Below are 24,218 nucleotides of genomic sequence, written 5' to 3'. Positions count from 1 at the left end.
CCACCATTTTGATCAGGGACTAACCACAGGTAGCCAGTGTTTTATTTCTGCTCCTCTTAAGTGTCTTTCAGGGCAGATTAAAATAAGCTGGCTAACTGACCTGAGCAGGAAACGACAGCAGTCACTCTGGGTTGTGGGAGTGCTGAAAAACAATTGGCCGATCTGGGCACACCTGGAGTGAACTCAGACATCACTGACTTCCTGTCACTTTGTTAAATCCCTACCTTGTGCTCATTCATAAGTTGGCCTGTTGATAGTAGCACCAAAGTCAGCATATGGGCCACATGCTCCAGGAAGCATTGGGACACAGCCTGTTCTATTAGTTATTTCTCCTTTACTCAGCACATTGCCTTTTCCCTGTTTTTCATTTATACAATTCTCTCAGGGCAGAAACTGAACCAGACACGTGGAAATAAATGAAAGACTTGTACTAAAAAATGTAAATATAGTCATTTTGGATCTCCTTTAAATACAATATTTATTACAACACAGAAACCATATTCAGACAAAACGGGAGAAAATTGTTCAGTGAGGTGGTCCTTCCTCTGTGGAGATGAAGGGAAATTTACTTTATTAAACAAGATCTGAAGAGAGAAGGGTCCTTTTGGATCAGACTTAAATGACATAGTTCATGTAGAGACTGCTCCTGCATATACATTTTTTAAATTTAATGACAAAAACAAGCACATTAACATTTACTACTTTATAATTGACTCAAATGTCTGTGTCCAACAACTCAACAAAGTCTTTAATGATAGCTGTGTCACATTCAACTCTGCAATGAATTAATGGGACAGGAAGTTCATTTCAGATCATTACTGGCCCTGATTATCTGTCCTCTACAATCCTCTTCCACCTGAGTGGGATATTTTAGCCTGTGTGTGTCACATCAGCAGGGGTGATCTCAGCCTGTCTCTTAGTCACCACATGCACCTAAGATCAGGGTATCAATCACAGCACACATACCTACATGAAACTCTCTGCAGGAAACAACATAAGGAAAACAATTATTCTAAGTGTAATCTGACTCTAAATAAGTTTGGAAAACACTTCTACTCAAAAGATCAAAGAAAAAGAAAGAAGATAAAACGTTTAACAAGAAAATGTTTCAAAATCATTTAATTTCTAGAATATTATTTGTCTTTTACATAAAATATACTTTGTGTTTACATTTTCACATGTCAAAAAAAAAAAAAAAAAAAAAAAAGAACCAAAACTAGCAAGAACAAAACCACAGGTTCACTGGTTTCCAGCCTGTGGTTATTAAAATGTGTCCTATCATTTTCGATTAAGAACACAACTTCACCCAAAACTTTACTTTGCAAAAAGCTAGAACCGTGTTGCAGTTTCTCGCTGGGACACTCAAACAATCTGCTGTGCTGAGTTTTGGATGTCTACCTGCTAAGGGGGTGTCAATAACAGGAAGCTTTTGGTTTAATGTGCTGGACTTGGCCTGGCATTGCCTCAGTGCTCTAAATTACTCCATGTTTTTGTCACTTGGTGTTCCCATAAGGGTTGCACTGGGGAAAACCACAGTATGTGATGAGTAATGCAGCAAGCCTGAGGTCACAGATTTGGAAGGACAGATTTTGTTAAGCTTTAACCAACTGATATGGGAGTGTCATTGTTCTCGTCTACCTCTCAGGAAGAAAGTGAATAAGTGTATTTTCTAAAATTGTGAACTGCTCCTGTAAGCCCAGTGAGAAACTAAAGCGGGCTTTTTTTTTTTTTCGTGAAGTTGGAAAATCAGAAATAATGGGACACATCTGCACAAAAATAATGTCTGGGTTAAAAAAATGTTAAATTAAAAGCTTTGTTTAACAAATATTTACAGTCTTAGTGATAATGAGGTGTCAAAAAACATATTTTTATATGTGTGAAGTAATGTCAGCATCAGTTTGTTTATAAAACAGGTCCAGACACTGGAGGCACAATAAAATAATTTTAACTCAGAGTTTTTAACACAAGTAAAAACCTGACAAGTATCAGTCTATTCAAGACTATTCAGGCAAAACGTCCTGACACTGGCCCGAGCGTTGAGAGGGGGGGGACATGCGTTGTGGCCCCAGCACAATGATCCAGGGCCTCTTTTAGCTCCATTAACTGGGCCCCTCCAACTCTCAGCTTCTCCCTGGAAACCCAATTATAGGAATTTGTTAGATACAAAACCACATACACACAGAAAAAAAGATGGAAGCTAAGACAGGACAGTGTACGTGCCAAGTGGACAGTAGAGCCCTAAAGAACTATTTTCTCAATGTGTAGGTGGTGGGGTCTTCAACAGACAATGCTGATTATCTCAGCTGAAAGATTTTTGTAATTGTGTATTTTGCTGTGTTCTTTCTATAGCAGGGGTCACCAGTCCTGGCCCTCCAACTATCCATACACTTTCTGTCTGTGATTGGCTGAACACACCTGATCCAGGTAATCAGGAGCTGGGACAGTTGGAATCAAGCAAGGACCCCAGTTCTGTGGGCCTAAAGTGTGTGGGTAAAATATAATGTCCTTATTGAAGTAACTCCTACAAAATAATGTTAGTCTCAACTATTTACAGATTATTACAGATACATTTAACAATATTCATTTTCTCACACTTTAGTTTAGTTAGACAAACTAATGGAAAACTGTTCTTTTCAAATATCTGGGACACAGAGACCAAATTCACACCATCGCACTTGTCTGGCAGACATATGTGCCTTTTTTGGCTTTTGAACAGCTATTTCCTCTTTTTCTTCAGCTTCATAAAGCACCTCATACAGTGGATTATAATATTAAAGCAATAAAAACTCCCTTAAGATTCATTCAGTTTAAACTTTGCCACTGGAACAGCTTAGCTCAAATTCAGACTGTGCATGTTTTTCCTTTTTTCATTAAGTGGTTTTTGCCGAACTCTTCAGGGTTTTAGCAGAGACCAGTCATTCGTAGAGTTTCCATTCTCTGGTTTTAGCTCAGTGTTTTTTGTTTTCTTTCTTTCTTTTTTTTTTTTTAACTTGAATCCATTCAAAGCAGCAAAGGGTTTTAAACTTAACTTAAAAATGTAATATAAGCCAATGGCACGCTGTTCATTCTCCCCTATAGAGATAGGGGGAAACCAAATGACTCCAAACATCTGTTTTGTTAAGGGAACTTTCTACGTGCTGACCATGTTCAGCACAGAATGTCACCGACTGACAAGAGCAGCTTCTAGAAGCCCTGTGTTTCAACGACAGCTCTTTACCCTCATTTCTCTCCAGATGAATTATACTCTTTTGGCAAAACACACACTCTTCTCTGTGAGCTTAAACACACACACACACACACACACACGAATTAGCTGCTATGGTCTTGGCAACGGCTGCTTAGCAGAGAAGACACTGAGGAGGCTTGTCGCTTGTTTATTTCCTCCTCTGCTTTGTTTCCACTGGAACATTATGTAACCGCGTGGAGGAGAGGAGGAGGAATGAAAGACCAGATTCTGCTGGTTGTCGACACACCCCTGTTTTCATCCTACTTCCCCTTCTTCATCCAAGTGTGCAACTCGGTGCTTTCATAACTTGTACAAACAGCAGGTTCACTCCCGGGATGTGTTGCTCTGTCACAACTCATTTCGCTCTGTGTTCCAGCACGTCTGATGGACGGAGACACTGCGAAAGGCTTCCTGTCGATGTGTATACACTGACAACTCCAGATCATTAGCACGACACACTGGTCACACTGTTGCATGAAGACTCTGAACATTATCACACAATGTCAGTGACGCACATGAATTGTGCAGAGTCACTGGTCCAGTTTGAGGAAGTTTACACAAAAAGGGAGAGTTGGGCTGTTTCTGTGTGTTTGACAGGTAAATCAGTGACACCAGAATGAACACTGAGTCACATGATACGCAATACGATGACATAACTGACAATTGTTCACTACCAGCCAATCACATCCTGTTTAATATAAAGCTTCCTGATGGATTCACTCTCCTGCCTAACTCGGATGCTGCCACAGACACGGAGATCATCTCCATGGTGACTGACTATTGGTCTCCACAACCTACTGTGCATTAAGGGTTTCTAAGAAGAGGATTTATTATATTATTATTACTATTATCAGGACATGTTAGGGTGTGTCCCTATTTGAAAAAGATTATTAATGGTCTCCACAAAAATGGATTTATTCATATTTTTGGTTTGGACTCCAGCACATCTCAAACTGGTTGTAAACCTGTTATCAATAAGTACAAGCAAACAATAATTATTTCCCCTGTTTACCTGCAGACTCTGACCACCAGTTACTGCTGAAACAGCATTTGCACAGAAAATCTTACAGAAAACCTTGATAATATATTTGAATAAAACTGAAAGCAACAGAGTGTGACTCAGCCTGAGAAAAAGGCTTCCAGTTGAACGACGTCACTGGCTTCGCTTCTAAAATGTCTGATGTACAAAGATGCGTGAGGCTTTATGCTGCGGTAAATTAGATAGAAAGACATAAGAAACATTAAGAAATACTGAGTTGAGAAAAACAGACACTAGAAAATAAATTGTTTGTCCCCCCCCCCCAGTCTCTCTTAAACAATAAACAACAGATTTGAGAAGGCCTTCGGGAAAGGGCTTACATAAACACAACGGTGCATTGATATCTTCTCAGAAACCATTTAATATTTGCTACACTGCATCCTTAAACATATTAAAGCTCTCCTGCCTTTATAAAATCAGTCAATCGCAGTAAGAGCTTAAAACTGCAGAAAACAAGCACATGAATAAAAATCTAAAATATCTAAGGGCAGACAGTTTAGTCACTGATAAAGAATGTGATATTTGAAATTGCTAAATAGCTAATCTTTCTATGCCAAGTGGTCACTGCTGTAGTGGTTTACTTTTTAATTTGTTGTTTATTTTAGAATCGTATCAAGTCCATTATCGATAATGGAAGGAAAAACAGAATAAATGTTTTAATCTGACATTCTAAAATCTAAACCTCCCCAGAAGCATCTCTGCTGTTGTACTGAAAGCTGTTCGTCACTGACCTAACATGCTCCTGGAAAGAGCCTCCCTAAGGTTTTATATAACTCATGACATCATTCCACCAGGCACGGAGCACCGAAATCAAATATTAAACATCACAGATAATGTGCTCACTAAGTAAAGGCCTAGATCACTTCACAACAAATTACAATCACAACAGAGTGAGCCCAACTAAATCTTTCAGTGGTGTCATGTAGTAACAAAAGCTGGAATGACGTGACCACCAAATGCCTGCAAAGCTCTTCTGCAAAGTGTAACAGCAGATGTGGTTAATACTACATAAACCTTTGGTTTCCAGCTTGGTGTGTTTTCCAGTTATCTAATGATCAAATATCTTTTTAAACAATTTTCTAAAGCCTAGTGTGACATTACTGTAGTGCAGTGTCAGTCTGGTGAATTTATTAGTCTATTTCTAATAACTCATTCTTACATTTGACCAAAAGTCCAAAAACCAAAAGATATTAAAGTCTTTTTGACATACAACACAGAAAATCAGCAAAACCCTATGTCTGAGAAGTGATTCAGGTAGTCCTACATTCAGTCCTAGTCCTAAATTCAGTCCTTTAGGCAGCACTCCCACCTCCTTTACTAATATAATTACAATTCATAACATAAGTATCTTGAGTTATAGCTGTTTATAGCTGACAACAGGCTAATGCAATGACATTAACTCTTAGGTTGTGATCCTGGAAAGTCAACACCTTCTTTACTTCATGAGTTTCTATGAGATCATGTAGGAGCTGTGGTTAACCTCCAATGCTCAAATAAAGTCATCTGGTTACTTAACATGTATCTCGTGTTCACTCTGCTGAAAAGAAAACCTTGGTTCAGAACCAACATTACTTCTTGTCCATGCCGCGATAAGCCCCAACCCTCTAAACAACGTGGCTGTGATTATATTTCAATAGCTAACTAGAACAACTTGCAACCCAGGTAACTGCACATGGGAGACGCAGTCCCATTATATAACAGTCTGGTGGCTACTGTACACCCAGTTAAAGTGCAAAAGTTCAACTATCTGTTAAGCACTCCTTCAAAGAAATATGTTAATAATCAGTGTCAGAGTTGTTTGGAATTGTTGTCATAGCCACTAACACTGTAAGAGCTCTGCTGGGGATATCTAAGAGCAGGGTTATTGTGATGGAGTAACAGTTATGACGCTGGTAAACAGCATGCATACCTGCCTGGGCATGCTGCAACAAAGCAGCAATAATTCTGAGAACCTGGTAATGTTTGATTGTGATATTTGATCAGAAAATATTCCTGCTGAGCAGGTACATGTCAAAGCAAAATTAACCTCCAAAAGAAAGAGGCTAAAACGTCTTCTAGGTTTGTTCTGGATGTAAAAACTGAATTAATTCCTGTTATACACAGCAGTTATTAGAGTGGTAGACCATAAAATGCCTGATTTACCTTAGAGACAGGTGTTATAGTGTAAACAGAAATCATTTTAATGCATGCTCACCAATATTCTGCTTGTGCAGCTATCAGTATTATGTGTATGTAGGTGTAGGTGTGTGTGTGTGTGTGTGTGTAAACTACCTGTATTCATGTTGTGAGAAGCAATCAAGTAGGTCTTTGGCTGTCAATCTGGAATCCACATTAACAATCTGAAAAATAACACATAAGAGATAATGAGTAAGTCAAGGCTTGCTAAGTATAACAAAATTACTAAAGAAAAAGGTCAGTGTGTCCATAAAATAATAGTTGAATTAAAATGACATGTAATTCTATGGCAGTAATGATGATACTGCATTAACCTTATTAGCGTGGATGACGTTGAGTAGTGTCTGGATCTCATCCACACCAGGAGCTGAGGACAGAACACTGAAGAGGAAAACAAACAAAATTCAGAGACAGGTTGAGCCTGAAAAGTTGTGACATTTTCCCCAATCTCTTCAGCATTCTCAATAAGTCCTTTGACACAACTTTACTCAGAATTAATTGAGAACTGCAAACAGTGCATTCATCTGTAATGATTTCTCTGTCTTTCCATTCATTACCACAGGCCAACCAAAATGCTCACAAAAAGGGAGGTTTATTTATTTTGTGTCTTTCAACGACAAGGCAATTTGTGTGTTTGCTCACAACCCTTTACCCTTGGAGCAAAATACAGTAACAGACAAAAAGAGAGCAAACAACCAGAGTAGATGAGCGAAGAATGAAGATCATGGTATATTGAGCAGAGTCCTACACTATTCATATCTGGGGTCACAGAATGAGGAAAAATGAGTGAGAAGGAGATGGAGAGAGAGAGGACCTTTATGGAATGAGTCATAACTCTGCTCAAACATGTAAAAATGAGTGTGGCTGTCTCCTAGGCAACTGTGGCTGAAGTAGCCCAACATGCACATGTACGTTCATAGAAGTGCACAAGTGTAAAACTGCACACTCAGTCGCTGCAGATAGACGTGAAGTTAGTATATGAAAAAACTTATTCCAAAACATTTAGTTAGTGCAAATCTAACAACGTAAGCATAACATATATTAATACACTGATTAGAAGCTTAAGAGAAAACCAAGATCTGAAAAAAAAAAAAAAAAGCTTCTGAATGAGCATGCATTTGTGGCAGGACCTGTGAAGGGGATTTTGCACAACATAAACAGACTTACATGTCGATCGAGCTTAGGAACAAGAGAACAACAAATTCTGTTCTGTAGAATCTTCAAATGCAAAAAAAAAAAACAAAAAAAAACAACAACACATGATTAAGCAACTACAAGCATGCTGTCACATGTCATCATCAACAGGAAATGACAGATAACATTTCCACCCTTGACACCCTATAGAGTCTGCACACACTACAAGTTCAGCAAAAAGCAGAACAAAAGATTAGAAAATCCAGCAGAGCAGAAACAAAGAACAGGAAATAAAGCAAGTCCAGAAATATTTTGACTGATTACAAACCACAAAAGAAAGAAATTACGATGCTGGAGTTAAGCAGCAATGATAAGCTGATGTTTCAAATGAATTGCCTTGGTTCAGGCAAAGCCTACATGAACTAAAACCTTTAACCTGAAATATCTTCACAGCACAAACAGTTATTTTCAGGAGCATATCACAATCAAAATATTTATTCTCATTTTGAAGACTTGCAGCAGAATGTGGGAGTTCAGACTGATACCTGGATCAAAAAGAGGGACATCAGCAGACACTTTGGCCTTTGCATGGCAGGGATTTTACTGTTACCTGCCCTCAAAGAGATCCAAATGTCACAGTGAATTCCATCCCAGAAATGAAGGTTATTCAGACCCTGATTTTGTGATGTGTGTGTGAGAGAGAACGAGGAGTGGGGACTGTGGTGCTGTGGAAGAGGTGACAATGTTCAAGCCCATTGAGTGAACAGGAAGGATGGGACCACAAACCTGCATTGCAAGCTGAGCTTATGCATTTGTACTACCAAGACTGAAGCAGTGAAAACACTGATGCAGCTTGACAAAAACAAGGTAGGAATTCACAGAGCACATAATTCGTAAAGAATGCTACTGGTGTGTCGTCTTGCAGTGGTTCAATTATTCATTATTATTTGATCAACTCAGATTCTTGTCCCACCATGATTAAAGTTCACATAAGGTGAAGACATCCCATGGATAACTATTAGTATTTGTCTTCTTGCAGACATGGTGTGAAGCTACACGGTGCTGCAGCGTAGAGCCGTCTACTGCGTCATGGAAAAGGTGATAAAGCAAAGCTACAAGGTCAAGCAGATTACAGAGTGACCAGTGATACAAGCTGCCAAGCAGGGACTGAGAGCTCTGAGAGCTCTGAGTGCATACTACGCGCACACGCGCACACGCGCGCGCGCACACACACACACACACACACACACACAAACAGGACACAGGAAGGAGAAGGCAGGTTAAGGACAAGTCATGAGCATGTGAAAGGCGCTTTAAAGACAAACTGGCTGTTGAGACATAGACCCACCTAATATGATGGTATGAGGTTAGGCCACAGATTTCAGAAGAAGATGAATAAAGTTTTTTCATAATGTTCAGAATTCAGGCTCATTAAATACTTAATATAACCAATAAGTTAACGTTTCTTAAGGTATTGCTACAACTGAGGGACACTGTAAGAACTGTCCTATTTCAACCTTAAAAGAAATGATCAAATTGAATAGACAGAATATTGAAAACAGGCAGAGTAGCAGGATGTCTGGTGGTCTGTCTAAACTGAGTGCAGTAATACCAATGAGCTAAGATACCTGCTGAAGGCTTGGAGCAGCTGTGAGACCATGGAGGACAATTTGTGCAAACAGGCCAATGCATCCTGTGGTGGCGGAGAACCTCCCACTGGGTGAGCACTTTGCATGGTGTGAGGGTCAAAGCCAAGCGCTTTGAACACTTCCAAGCTGAAACGTGACAGAAAATAACGACCTCAGGGGTCAGTGGAATGGAAAAAAACAAAAAACATAAAACAACCACCTCAAATAATTTCATATAACCATGTATTGTAAATCCAATTATACAAACTGATGTGTGTAATCAGCAGGCCATTTGTTGTTCATTTGTCAACTGCAGTTAATAAATGTCCTCATGCAGCAGGAAACATATTTTCTAACAACATAAGGTACATAGGTACATATAACAAATATCGCTCTCATTTTTTAAATAAATTTGAGTTTCAGTGAAAAATCAGAGAAGATGAAGAAACACATACTATAATCCTAATTTGCAGTATAATAATACATCCTCATTACACCCACCTTGTTTGACACACATTAGACCAGATGTTCTCAAACAGGGCCCACACTTCCTGATAAGAAACCTGAGCAGGCATGGGTTGTTTGTCTTGATCATCATCATCATTCATGTCAGCATCACGGGCAGGAGATTCCCCCTACACACACAGATGGGGCTATTATTCAAACTGAAAAATAATCTGTGAAATCAAGCAGTGACAAATAAAAGCTTGTGTCTAATAAGAAAATCCTGCATCCTGCTGCCTGTGTAATTGTGGTTTTGGTTCTTTTTTTTTAGCTCTTTCCAGCGTAAAAGTGGAATAAACTCAGACTGCACCAAATAAACCAGCATTACAAATTTGCTCCAGCTAACCTGCGGCTGTAGCTTATCCCAAATGCTGTCCATTATAGCGATGGCACTGGAAACGCGGCTTGAGCTTTTCCCAAATGCTTTTACAAACTTCTTGGCTTCTTGGAGGGCCACTAAGGTAGCACACCTGTCCATTGTTTTACCTGAGGCAATAAGCAGAAGTACACAGTTTGATCACCATTTGATGGCCACATGCACACAGACACACATGAATGTTAATGTATAAAATTCAGATTTCAACAAATGTACTTAACAAATGTAGCAATGAAAACCTTCTTTTTCCACTTCTTTATTTTTTACTTGGAGTGAAGAGTCTGTCCTCACAAGCATAGCTACAAGCGTCTACACGCAGACAACAAACACCCACAGCCTGCTCAGAAGAGACTAGAAAATTGCATGCAGTACTTTTCCACTCCTAGTTTTGTTCTTAGACTTGTTCCTTTTATTCCTCCTTCTTTTCTTCCTCCTCTTTCCCTGCTCACAGGGCTCCGGCACACAGCCGGGCTGCATGGTACCAAGTTATTTAGAATCGTGATTGTGAAGCAGGGATAAACAAAACAAAAGCAAACCAGCATCTTTTTTTTTTTTTTTTTTTAAGCTATTAACATTCTTGGATGGATTAAAAACAGCGTGCTACTGGTTCGGCAGTCACACCCACACAGGTGGACTGAAGAAGAGACTGAAACACACACGCTCAGCACTCTGAACGTAATGTAATTAAATCCAGCAATGAGACCCACGGCAGAAAGTGCTGCAGTGGACGACTCAGCATCTTTCTGACACACATTTCAGTATCCTCTTTTAGCAGATGACCTGATTGTGTATGTAGTTCTGTAGGGCTCTAGCACAGTGCAGAGCTGGCAGCATAATACCCCAGTGGAATAAGGCTTTTGGGGGATGACTTAATATCTCAACACCAGCGTCTAATGAGAGACAACAATAAATATTTTTCATTTAACAATCCATACATTTAACATCCCCCATATTTAACAGCAGCAACAAACAATGTGATTTTATTTGCCTCATATTATAGGTTGAAACTCCTACAGTAGAACGAATATCATCAGACACCTAACAGAGCGAAGCTTACTTGTTACTACTTGTGAATTTTTATGCTCATGTTTATGCTATTTTGAGTAGTATGACAGTTTTATTGCTTTTCTAGTGTTCTCACTAAAGCTAGATTACTATCAGTGTGAAGGAAACCGGAATCAAATGTTTTCATCTCAAGTATGTGATGTTATCAGGCCTTCCTGAATTCCAGCAGCAGTCAACATACTAGAGTACATATTTTTACTTTTCCTAAATGATATTGTGATATTATTTTTATATAAAGTCAACAGGGAGTATATCACCATTGCACCAATATTTCAATCAGAGTTAAAGAAATCCTAAATATAACTAGGGTAAAATATAAGCATTTAATTAGATGGAATATATCATGTAACCTCCCCCTGGTCCACCCACATACCTGAATTGAAGAAGTCGATGAGATTTAAAACAGTTTTCTGATTCCTTTTTGGGACAACGTGCCCAAACACAGCAATCCAGTGCTTTTTTAAACACTGCAGGACATCTTGGAGAGACCAGGGTGGTCTTAAATAAACCACCTGTCATCAGAAACACAATGAAACAACTGCCTGAAATTATTATTACACTTTGTAATCATTATACCTTATATTACAGTTTAAGCAATTTCCTTAATCAATAGTTGTCCACAACCATTAACACTCACTGCTCATTTTATATTGACAATTTACAGTGGTCTTTTTTTCTTTTATAACCATTGAGTTCACCTGCAAAATCAAAGTAAATTAGTAAATTTATAATGTAACAATATAATATAGCTTCCACTGCTGTCTGTTGCTAATTAGTGACTGTCCAAACTAAATCTAATTTATAAATATTAAACATAGAAAACTACGTCACACAACTTTCCAGCTTCATAAAATAGATCAGACTAAATGTGTTGGATGTAACTTATTAAATTACAATCTGACCCTGTGCCTTTCACCAATAACTTCTAACATTTATTTATTTAACTTCTATTAGGCTAACCATAGTGAAGATGCTAGAAAGACCTGAACAGTTGACACAGAAGCCAACTTTATCAGTCTACGAAATCTCATCTTTAGTGCCACCTGTAAAATGCATCATCACTCAAAGCTGCACAGTTTATTACTTTTGTCTTATGTTAGACGCTCAGCTCTTGAGCTACATTAAACCAAAGCAGCTGCTCTGCTTCAGCTGAAGATGGTCGTTTGTCATTAACTAGCCAAACAACTTAGTGGAATTTCCAGTTTCCTGTTGCAGTTTTTATCAACTACACCGCTCCAGTGTGCACAGAACACAAAGCTATGGCTCATTTCTTCTTTGGTAGGCAAGGAGGTGCATTCATTTTAGAATTAGTGCACTTCCACCAGATTCAACAGTAAAAAAGACCATTTAGTGGTAACACCAGGTACTACAGAAAATACAGTACAATTTTTGTCTTGGATTGACTGTCCATCTGTTATGTTATTCATTTAATAGATTTAATTCTTACCAGCAAATAATTGATTAATCAATGCCATCTGTATTTTGACATTATATGCCATCTTCATTCACAAATACAATTTGTTTTTTTATATGTGTAACAATATTTGGTAAGTAAAGCTGATTCTGATTTACATGCAAGAAATTCCAAAACACAATTTTACCTCTAACCACAGATCCTCAAACGCATTCTTCATTTCCACCTCTAACACATCAGACAGCACATCCTGGAGGCAGTCTTCTAGTTCAGAAACACATCTGCTAAGGTTCCATTTTGTTCTCTCTTCTTCACTGAGCTGTTGGCTATCTGTGGTCAGTCACATACATCTTTATGTAAGTACAGAGACAAAAGTAGATACACAATGCAAGACAGCAGCTATCTTTTTATCTTTTTCAATGTACATGTGTAGCCTGAGTGTGACTAAGTCCATATGACCATAGTTATTGTGGAAGCTGTTTCCCTAGAAATGCACTGTTCAGCTTCTGTAATACTAAAGTGTGGGTGAAAATTGCTTTTAGCGTTTTGTTATTTTTGTCTTTTTTTCCCCGTGAGACTGATTTTTAATTAGTGAAGAAACAGCTGAAACCTGAATTTAACACATAATACAAATTGTCATAGATTGAGGCAAAAGAAACGGGAACATAGGAAGGAGTGGGTGGACAAGGCAAGTGCATGGATGGCATGTGCTATTAACTGCTGCACTATGATAGAGTATGCTGAGTAATTTCCTGTTTTGCATAAAGAACACATTCAACCTTGGCTCACCGTTCTTTCTGTGTCCTACAGAGAATCCTGCTCTGTTTTGATTGTGTTGCTGGACTGGTGTACAACTGCTCGCCAGTGGTGATGAGATTTGGGGGTTTGTGTGAGGCAGCATGGGAGTCTGATGGGAGTCCTGTAGTGGGTGAGGGCCAGATCTAGATTTCTCAACCTCTGCTTCCAAATCATTCTTGCAGAGGGCTTTCACACCACTTAAGAGGGCTTTACTGCATAGGTTCTTATCATTACTACAGAAATGAAGGAGAAAGGAGAGGATATTTTTAATAAGGTGCCAGTGATAACACAACAACATTAAGACAGCTCATATAACAGCAATTTGTGTTGCACAACATTAATCCAATGTCTGTCCACAAATTTCTCCACGACTTCAGTCAAAATGATCAATACTCATGTCTGGAAATAGCAGCAGAGAAATAGGTCAAATAGAAAAAGACAGTCATCCATATATGAGCCAAAAAATCCTAAACTCAAGTATGTATTTGCTGCTCAGCACATCTATTACTCTGTCTGACATTGCCTCATTTTAACTGGAACTATCTGCCTGGATCCACTCACAGTCACATGCATGTGCATTATTTGCAGAGCAGACACACACTGCAGCAGCAGCACTCTACCCTGGGGGAGGGGAAACTCACGTGCATAGGATGTGAGCACACCCTGGATACAGCCCCTGGTATTGCAGGCAGCACTGCAGCACTCTATCATCGTTATTCTCAGCATTCAGACCATCTGGAGATAAGGAGATACAGACAGAAAGATGAAGGAACAGAAGAAAAGAATGAGAGAGAAACAAGACAGTCCATGTAAGGACGAAGAGATGTGCTTAATTCATGACACCTAAATCAGCATAGTAGCACACTGCAGCATCTCCTTTTTCTTGTACAGACCAGGAAGAAGATTCAAAGATGAAGAACACAGGGTGGGGATTTAAGGTCTACTTCAAGAGATATGCCAACTGTTTGCTATATCATACACCCTGTAAAAGAGATCCCACTACTAATGTTAAAAAATAATGTCTGATCAATATTATATAAAGATAAGAAGTGACTTACTTTATGTATGTGGGCAACCCTCTAACCCAAACCCTCTAACCCTAACCTAAACTGTGATGATGAATTCAGAATTAGCAGCTTGAGCTTCTGCCACCTAGTGTTTATGCTGTGAACAGTCAAACAGTATTTGACGAAATGGCAGGTTGTGTGACCATTTCTCAAACACTATACTGTCATTTACTGCAAGGTCATGTTCAATAATAACACAAATACTGGTTGTAATGGGGCCCAAAATGTATTTCCAGCAAACTCATCTTACTATAACTCACCAGACTAACAGAATTCACAATTAATTTCACAACCAAAAATTGCACAAAGATGGAAATATTGATATGAAAGATGAATTACTCTATTGTGATATTTTAGCCCACAGAAAAAGCAGAAACAGATACAGAACAAAAACAAAAAGCAAACTAACACAGAAAGCAAACAAACAGCAAACATTCCCTTAAGGGATTTTTTGGCAGTCAATTTACTGTAATGCTTATGTGCTCTGTTTTGTAACCAAGGGTGAACACCCAACAGTCCCAGCAGAATTCTGATATAAAGTTATGCACAGCCTTAACTCAGAACTGTTAGTTGCCATTGTTAGTTGTAATTAATTAATACAAATGTCCACATTTTCATCACTCACAGCTGCCCTCAGTGGCCTGCTGCATAGACTGCCCCCAGAAGTTCAGCTCCCGGTTCTTCAAAGAGTTGTAAATGTATGAGATGGCAGGGGTGGCAAGGTGGGCAACAGAACCTGATAGGCCTTTCCCTTTTTTTAGGGAATCCAGCTCCTGAAGGACCACCCACGGGATCAGAACTACAGGGAAGCCCAGGGCTAAGACAACATGAAGAAGAGAAAAAAAAATCCTTAAGATTACTTTACATTTTTCATTATATGAAGTAACTGCATCACAAGCAGATTTTCATGCAGTTAAGTTTTTGAAAATTACAATGTCCTTTTCATGGTTATTGATTCACCTCCCAGGCCATGTGACCTAATCTTTTTCACATAATCCAGGTGACTGAGGAGAATGTTGGTATCCAGCACGAGAATTAGATGTTGCTGAGGGGATTTGGCTGTGAAAACAAAAGTTCACACAATTTTAAATAAACTATAAAGTAAATGAAATTGAATCATACACAGCACAGATTCAACAAAAATGTAATGTTTTAGAAGGTTCTACTTCAGAAACATCCATCCATTTTCTATACCCACTTACTCCTACTTAGGGTCACAGGGATCTGCTGGAGCCTATCCCAGCTCTCTTTGGGTGAAAGACATGGGTACACCCTGGACAGGTCACCAGTCACTTCAAAAACAACCTTTACTAACCAAAATTTTGTAATGACTTTACTATAGGATCCCATCTATTAACTGGTACCATTATCATTTTGGCATTTTCTGTGGCGGGAGCACCCATGTATAAAAAGTTAATTATATTGCAGCACCAAACAATTGATGTAGCACCAAACTGATATTATGTAACTTGACAGGTCATGTTTTGTCTTCATATTCAATATCTTCAAATGTTTTTCTGAGGCGACATATATGTCAAATTATTTATCAAGTTTTAAGGTAATTCGCAAAACCTACAGTGTGCGTCTGTAGCTCTCTCCTCCGGAAGGTCTATGTCCATGCAGGTCAGCTCTCCATAGCTTTGCATGACATTCACCTCCAATCTCTTCTCAGAGCGAGCAAGATGAAGCTCTTCAACCACCTGCATCTACAGAAGACACATTTTAAATCAAATGTACGTGGGAAATGGACACATGAAAGAAGATTAAGTAAAAATATTAAAAAATTGATTTACCCCCCCCCCCCCCCCCCCCAACCACAAATGGACAGCACCCACCCCACAGTGGACCACCTCCTTGAGTGAACCCCTGCCCTGAGCAGCAGTGGGCACTTATACAGCAATTGCAAGTAGTAGTATAAATCTCCCACTGGAAATGAATGGCTGATTTCAGTCGTCGCCATGGCAACAGCGTTGAAAATAGGGCGTGGTCCAATTGGCTTTTTTGATGTGGATGCCCTGAAGGATGTTTGTGCCAAATTTGGTCCAGTTCTGACAAAGTAAGTAGGGGCGCTATTGCATCTATTGTGATTTTCTTACGTCACATGGGTTCAGGCCGGTGGGGTCTACAATTCATCAATTGGTCCAACTGAAATCCGACCATGCGTGTGTGAGTTATCATAGTTTGAAGATGGCAAATACATACGTCAACTTCTGGGGTCCGGCAAGGGAAAACCGTGAAAGTCAGCAAAAAATAATTGGATAACTTTAGCTGCCCCACATGTCTAGATGATGCTGACCACGAATGAGCTCATTCGGTCAAAAGCCCTAGGATGAGTTCGTTCAAGTACGAGGTGTGTAAAAACTGTACATTTTACAAAATCCCCATTGGAAATGAATGGCGAGATTTGGTCATCGCCAAGGCAACAGCGTTGAAAATAGGGCATGAGTCCGATTGGCTTTTATGATCAGGATGCCCTAAAGTATGTCTGTGCCAAATGTGGTACAGGTCTGACAAAGTGAATGTTTTGGTGTGAATGGCAATTTTCAAATCGTTATAGAGGGGGCGCTATTGGGCCTATTTTGAATTTGTTTAATCAAATGGGTTCAGGGCGGCAGGGACTACAATTCATCAATGGGTCCGATTCAAATCCGACAATGCGTGTGTGAGTTATCACAAGTTGAAGGATTGTTGGCGAGCCAAAAAACGTACGTCAGCTGATCGGCGGCGTCAAAAGAAGTGAGCAAAAAAAAAAAAAAAAAATTTGGATAACTTTTGCAGCCCCACGTGTCTAGGTGACGCTGACCAAAAATGAGCCCAATCGGTCAAAAGCCCTAGGACAAGTTCGAAAGGATACGAGGTGAGCAATGACCTTCAGATTTAATCCAGAGTGGTGGACTTCCTGTTGTGCGTAATATGTCTGCCCGGAAGGCAGAAGAGACGTGCCGAGTTTGGTGAGTGTGCGATAAAAAAAAAATGTTGGTCAGCCTCCCATGGGCCCAATGTATTTCGACTTTTGTTGGGGTCGCTGTAGAGCCATTGTTTTGAGCTCATGTATGAAACCTTTTAAAAAACGATTTTTTTACGCGTTTCTGACTTGGGTACAAATTTTCGTGAGTTTTCGAATATGTTCAGGGGGTCAAATTAAAGGTTTTTACGCAGAAGAAGAAAAATAAGAATATTCCTAACGGTTTGTGTAGCTTTCACATTACCTGGTCACACCACGGCTCAGTGGCACGTTTGCACACGATGGGGAGTTGGCCTGACCGGGATGTATTTTGTTTTTCAAACAAAGAACTGGGTGCTACATTCAAACTGGTGTGAGGTTGTGAGACAGTGTCCTGCTTGGAGTTTCGTGCTGAAACCCCACAATGTAAAAAATTTAGTTCAGTGTCTGAGATTTGAGTTTGTAGAAACTGGTGGAATCTACTCTCCTTGGTTCAGCCTTTTTCAGTATCTTAAAATAGACAGATGTGGTGGGAGAGAAAAGATGAAGGCTTAGCGATCACATGTGATTGTTGATTGAGGTTGGTGTGTCGCCAGGTGCTGTGTTTTTCAGGTACCGCCCCCTCGTCGCCGCTGACGTCTGGTCAGCACCTGTCACCATCTACCATCAGAGTCAGTGGTGGGTGATCGGTGGTTCGGTATCTCTCGGATCGTGTGTGTCGCGTACCTAGTGTGGTAACGGCGTGATCTCCGTTTTTGTTCCTGTGCGTGGTGTTTATCTTTGCTTTGTGTCCTCAGGTTTGTGTTTGCAGTGTTGAGGAGAGTGCTCCCGGTGTGGAAGCTTATTTCTGTTTGTGTTATTACCCTATTCTTCCACCTCATACGTTTAGTGACTTCGCCCGAGAAAAGTCAACCCTGTTTGACAGGCGGTGTGCCTCCTGCAGAGTGGTGGATGCAGCCGCTATGCGGGAAATGATTTGAATCGAAGAGTTTAAAAAATGTGTGTCAGAACGCATTGTGTACTTCGACGAACAGAAAGTGACTACGCTGCAGCAGGCAGCTGTTTTAGCGGATGAGTTCGCTCTGACGCACAAAACTGAGTTCGTGCGTCGGGACTCGGCTATGAACCGGGAAACGAGGCAGAAAGTGGAGATGCGGGCTGCGCGTCTCAATTCATCCTCCAGTGTTCCAATTACAGATCGGCCTTGTTTTTACTGCCATAAAACTGGACACCTGGACACCTAGCTGAGTGTGAGGCCTTAAAGCGCAAACAGGCTGCTGTCGGGGTTGGGTTAGTTACAGCGGTGCCTCGTGTAGAGCATGTCATGTCCCCGGTAGAACCAAACGAATGCTTTAAACCCTTCATTTTCAAAGGTCTTGTCTCAACTACCGGGAAGGTGGAGGACCAGTGTCCGGTAACAGTGTTGCGGGACACAGGTGGCTCACAGTCATTTATTCTCTCCAATGTTCTGCCCCTTGATGAACAGTTTGCGTGCGGTTCTAGCGCCATAGTGAGGGGGATTGGGATGGGGTATTTGATGTTGTCTGATTCACTTTGGCCCACTGTTTGAGGGTAAGAGTATTTGTGTGGATGACCAGACCCAGTCTGATCCAGATCCACCTGAGGCTGAGCTGGTGAATGTTTGAAAGAGTAATCCATGGACAAATCAGTGGGAAGTCAGTTTCTCCTGACATTGTCTGCGTTTACGCGTTTTCCTGAGGCAGTCCCCTTACGGCAAATTACCGCTACGAACATTGTGAAAGCCATAACTAGGTTTTTCACCACCTTCGGTTTACTTAGGTTAGTTCAAACCGACCAAGGAACTAACTTTTTATCTAGAACGTTTAAGCAGACACTAAAGTCTTTGGGGATTTTGTTTCCAGGTGCAGGAAGCATCTTGAGAGTGTGTGTGCTGTTGCCCAAGAAAAACTTTCCACCAGTCAAGGTAAAATGAAGGCTAGGTTTGACAGAAAGGCGCTTAAAGGAACTTTTCAACCAGGAGATGAAGTTTTCGTTCCTGCCGACACCTGGTTCAGCCCTCAGCGCGCGTTTCTCAGGACCCTATGTTAGGGAGCAGAAAGTCTCTGACACAAATTATGTTATCCGAACACCTGAGAGGAGACAAAAAAGTTGTCTGCTTTGGTGTGTGGGGGTGAAGTGTTGGATGGATTGAGTGATGTCTCTCATCAACTGCAGTCTAAGCTGGGTAACACAGAGATCCGTCACTAAGAGGTATCAGATGGAACAAGAGGTGCAGTATTTAGTAAAGAATGGGTTAGCAAAACCTAGTCAGAGCCCATGGAGATCACTCTGCTTGTTGGCACCTAAAGCAGACGGTACACCGCGTTTCTGTACAGATTTTCGGAAGGTTAATGCCGTGACAGTGGCTGACTCTCTTCTCTTTTCCATTACCTCAAATGGCAAGTCCCTACTATGCTGTGCTCCAGTACTAGCTGCTACTAACCTGTCTCTTACTTTTCAACTAGAGGTTGACACTAGTGCTTCAGGAGCGGGTGCTGTATTGCTGCAGGAGGACGAGCCTAACCCCTTCCTGGTTAGCATATGTTACACCACCCCTAGGATGTAACCGTGATACTGATATGACACTGCCAGAGTCTGAAGTATCATTATTCAACTTCTTTGAGCTACTTTTAGAGGTGGTGTGTTTGGCTGAATCAGAAGACTGCTTTGGGGTAGAGGCAGAGGGAATTTTTACTTCTGTACATAGGATCTTTTGCCTTTAAAATCATTTTCTTGATGCCTGCTACATATCATTTTCATTGCCTCCTAACTTTTCTGCCCTGAAGAATCTTTGGAAACAGAGTATGTCTTTCTTGGTTCCCTGGTCTTGACAGCATTGCCATCATGTGCTGTTCTTGGTGGTTCTACAGTTCTGCACTTCTTTGGTACAATCTACCTCTGGTCTTTCTGCTCATCACAAACCCAATGGGGACTCATTAGCTGCTTTGTGAATTTGGATGAGCTCCTTTGGGAAGGATCAGGTTCTCTGAGGAACTGTACCTGCAGTGTCAGTGATCAAGGGTTTTGAGGGCCGCTTTTCCACAGTCTTACTCCCACTGTCTCTCCCTGAAATATCATGTCTTGCTTTACTGGAGCAATGTCCCCCATGGAATTGCACAGAGTCACTTTTTGTTTTTGCAGATTTTTTGACCTTATTAACAGTTTTCTGGTCTGTTGCTTGTGTTTCGCCCAGTCTGTAGACAGCCTTTTTGATCTGGCGGATGCTTTGGGAATGATCATCTTTATCGGCCGAAACAGCAGACTTTCCCTGTTTTGTTGCAGAGCTACATGTAAGACAAGACGGACAATATATATATATATATATATATATATATATATCACAGTTAAATAGGATTAAAAAACATCAATTTAGCGAATAATTCAAAACTACATATTAGTTATCTAGTTAGCTGTTAAAAGTCAAGTATAATGTGTCTGACCTTTCCTGACAGTTTGCCTCTTGCTTCTTCTTGGCAGTTTTGCGATTGCTGGTAACCTCTTGTTTTTTAGATGTCTGGGAAAAAAAACAAAACATTAAAACTCTTTTTCACAGATTTCTGTAGTACAGAGTAAGCAATTCAGGTACAGCTGATCCCCGGCATGTTTACTGCACTTCCTATTGTTGGTCACTGAATGTATAATGAGAATACAGATCAGATGGCAGCTGTTGTGGCTGCTAGCATTCTTTCTTGGGTGTTTTATCTCTAGACAATTTCTGAGAAGATTTCCCTAAAAATGTATTATATCATGATACATCGTAAACAATATGTACAGTGACTACAGCGGAATTTATTGATGCTGTCTTACCGATCATAGGAGCTTTAATAAAGAGAGTTGCTTACTCACCTTCTCATCTTCACTAGAGGATGATGACAACCTCTTGCGTTTTCTCTTTTTTGACTTTTTAGACATTTCTCTGTGGAGGTAGGTTGAAGTTGAATATCAGGAAACATCACAGTTGGAGAGGGGGTTGTAGCCAAAAGTGTGGTCTGTCCTCTCGGTGGCATGAATCATTACAGAGACCAGATCTAGGGACAGGCCACACTGCAGCGACACAGACCAGTGGTCCGTGCCACTCGGACCACAGAACAGCGCCCCTAATGTATCTATTGTTAATTTACATGTTAAACCTACATAATAATAAAATACATTTCTCATGCTCGTGAATAAAAACAGATGCCTAAGTAAGAGTCGATCTGCCTACCTCTTAGATTTGTAGTAGCTGCTTACGCCTATGAGCTAAAGAGCCACACAATTCCGGATGGGACATTCTCTCTCCTTGTGGTTCCCATACAACGTGACAGGATTTGAAAGAAAAAATAAAAATAAATAAATAAATAAAGATTTTAAAAAACCCAGAAAGATTTTCCAAACATACAGACCTTAATGCATGCTGTATTTTATTTTTGGACTGTCTGCGAAATCCTGCTTAATGTGACATCGTATTGTGATTTTAATACAATGACATGCATTTATATAGATGCCACAAACCAACCACCAGGACCACACAGATAGCACGGCACGGACCTCAAATCCTTAAGAGATCAGACACCTAGCAGGCACGGACCAGACAGGCCACACTGCTACCACTTAGGCCACAGAACAGCTCCCCTAGAACTGGTCTCTGTAATGGTTCGTGCCACCAACAGGACAGACTACACTTTTGGCTACAACCCCTGCTGCACAGTTAACCTTCAGTCAAACACAACCTCCTCTGATTCCTGATATGACAGTGAAGTGTGGTAGTCAAGTCCTACAGGATTGTGCATAATTAAACCTTTCTTGACGGGGAACTTAGAAATCAGATAGAGACGTGATGATAGAAGTCATTTTAAAAAGCTTGTATATCATTATTGAAATGATCAAAACCCCCTCTCCACCACGCTAACCCAATTTTCACAATGACTGAGGCACAAACAGGGGCTGACACAGGATAAAGTGTATATAAACTACTACGTTATATCTGAAATTTAGTCCACGTTAGGCTTAAATCTGTTACAGTATGTGAAATGTTAGCACTGGTCAACCAGTTAACGTTAGCGTTATAGCTAAACGTTAGTTAGCTCATTCAAGCTAAGGTTAGCTAACAAAAAGCAGCTAGCGTTAACACAAACAGCAGACAGAAACAGGCTAAATGTTTGTTTACATGTTGAAACGAAACACTTACACTATTTCAGTGAAATTAGGCGGATGTATGAAGTTGGCTAATTTGTAATCCCCAGATATAACGATGAAAACTTTTCTTCAAAACATCCGTCGCACTTCCGCATTCTCTTCTTCTACTACCACCAGTATGTTGTTGTTTTTTTTCTCTCTTTCTCCTCTATTTGCTGCATTACCGCCGCAGACTGGTCAGGAGCGCGGGGTCAAGCGGTTGCGGTGAATAAATCCTGGTGGAAAGTGGTAAGAGATGGGACAGGCAGTCAGCACACATTCAAGCCTTCCCACACAGACAACTGCAGCCATTTATAAGTGGGAACAGACAGTACAAGGTCGCTGCGTGTTTGTTATCGCGAACTCTTCACACAAACAATCTGTCTGCTCATTTTCCCAAGCTTCAAAATTTTCACCAAGGTCGAAAAGACTTTGTGTTTAAGACTGTGTCAAGTGTCATCTCAGTAGTTTTCCATCTAGTGTGAGCCCAGCAGCCTTATACCTCAACCCACTGAAAGCAAAACTTTTTGTTACTGAACAGTCAATTCCTTTAGTGTTTAAATTACATCATCAAATGTGTGCTGTGCTCTAAAGGAAGATAAAACTAAATTTACAGGGTAATTTAATGACACTTTTACACGAGAGTTAAGAATGTGAACCTTACTTACAATAATTACTTTTATCTAGTAACTTTTACTGTATTTTATCTTCACCTACAGTATTGTTAGTTTTTAAACCTCACTTTAATTTGTCTGCGTTTCACTGTTTATTTCCCTGTTCATTGATTTGTCTGGTATTCTTTTTCATTTGATTTCTTTTTAAGATTTTCTTTTTTATTATTATTTATATTTTCAGGTTTACTGAACAAACAGAAAAGGGAGAGGGAAATGCAAGGTTCCCAGCTTGTTATATGGCAAGGGTTATAACCTTTTCGATACAACAGCACTCTGTATTGTATTTATTTTGTAGGCGATAAAGTTTTGTCATTATTGTAATATCCAATTCATTACAAAGTTATTGTCTAGTATTTATACAAACACTTATACTGTATGGTCCTTTATGAAAACTACACTAAACTGCAATTGTGGTTATATACCACATAGTGACACTATAACTTCATTTAGAAACATCCTGCCTTCTGAGTACACACTGACTGTACTAAGCAGCAGTGCAAAGCAGACTAATGCAATTAGCCAAGTACTGAGATACTTGTACCTCAACAGTTCCATTTTGTACTACTTCAGTGCTGTTGAAGACTTTGATGGTGACAGAAATCAGATGCCAAATGCAAGAGCTGTGAGTAGTTTCAGATGTAGGGAATAATCTGTGACATTTGGGTAATCTTGGAGGGTAATGGTAACATGTAGGGATTGTGACAGAAACACTTAAATGGTCTGCGATTCTATAGATGACACAGTTAGGATTAGATCAGTGGCATGTTAAATACGTGGAGTTTACATTTGAAATTGGAAACAGCTCCTCTGTTTTGTACTTCATAGCTTTGGTTAATTTTGCTGGGTTTAGTGATAAAAAGAATTTAGGTGCTACATTATGATGAAGGTCTGGAAATCGGAGCTCAAACAGGCCAAGTCATAAGATTATATCATCAAAAGGATGCATTTAGTATAGCATCCCTTATGGCATGACGCATGAACACCAATCTTCTCTGTGAA

The 24,218-nt window shown here is 40.1% G+C and overlaps 1 protein-coding gene across 5 annotated transcripts; it reads right to left on the bottom strand.

Moving 5' to 3' along the window:
- Positions 1-1,440: 1,440 nt before the first annotated feature.
- On the bottom strand, positions 1,441-22,820 carry swt1 (SWT1 RNA endoribonuclease homolog). Of its 5 annotated transcripts, XM_026323222.2 has the most exons (18): positions 22,559-22,818; positions 21,596-21,669; positions 21,238-21,307; positions 20,832-20,905; positions 20,543-20,675; positions 16,003-16,132; positions 15,387-15,485; positions 15,052-15,243; positions 14,001-14,094; positions 13,351-13,592; positions 12,749-12,891; positions 11,521-11,659; positions 10,053-10,192; positions 9,704-9,837; positions 9,203-9,349; positions 6,755-6,821; positions 6,537-6,604; positions 1,441-2,131 (listed from the first exon to the last, which is right to left on the bottom strand). In XM_026323222.2, exons 3-18 carry the CDS (start codon positions 21,301-21,303, stop codon positions 2,005-2,007), a joined length of 1,995 nt encoding a protein of 664 aa, XP_026179007.1. In that variant the 5' UTR covers positions 21,304-21,307; positions 21,596-21,669; positions 22,559-22,818; the 3' UTR covers positions 1,441-2,004. The 5 variants fall into 5 exon arrangements, with proteins under 5 accessions (XP_026179007.1, XP_026179009.1, XP_026179006.1 ...); XM_026323224.2 differs by lacking the exon at positions 21,596-21,669 and having other exon boundaries at positions 16,003-16,126; positions 22,559-22,820; XM_026323221.2 differs by lacking the exon at positions 21,596-21,669 and having other exon boundaries at positions 22,559-22,817.
- Positions 22,821-24,218: the final 1,398 nt, after the last annotated feature.

This window comes from Mastacembelus armatus, chromosome 4, assembly GCF_900324485.2.
Source record: "Mastacembelus armatus chromosome 4, fMasArm1.2, whole genome shotgun sequence".
NCBI lineage: Eukaryota > Metazoa > Chordata > Actinopteri > Synbranchiformes > Mastacembelidae > Mastacembelus > Mastacembelus armatus.
The sequence above is the reverse complement of the archived record's forward strand: the minus strand, read 5'-3'. Positions and strand labels throughout refer to the sequence as shown.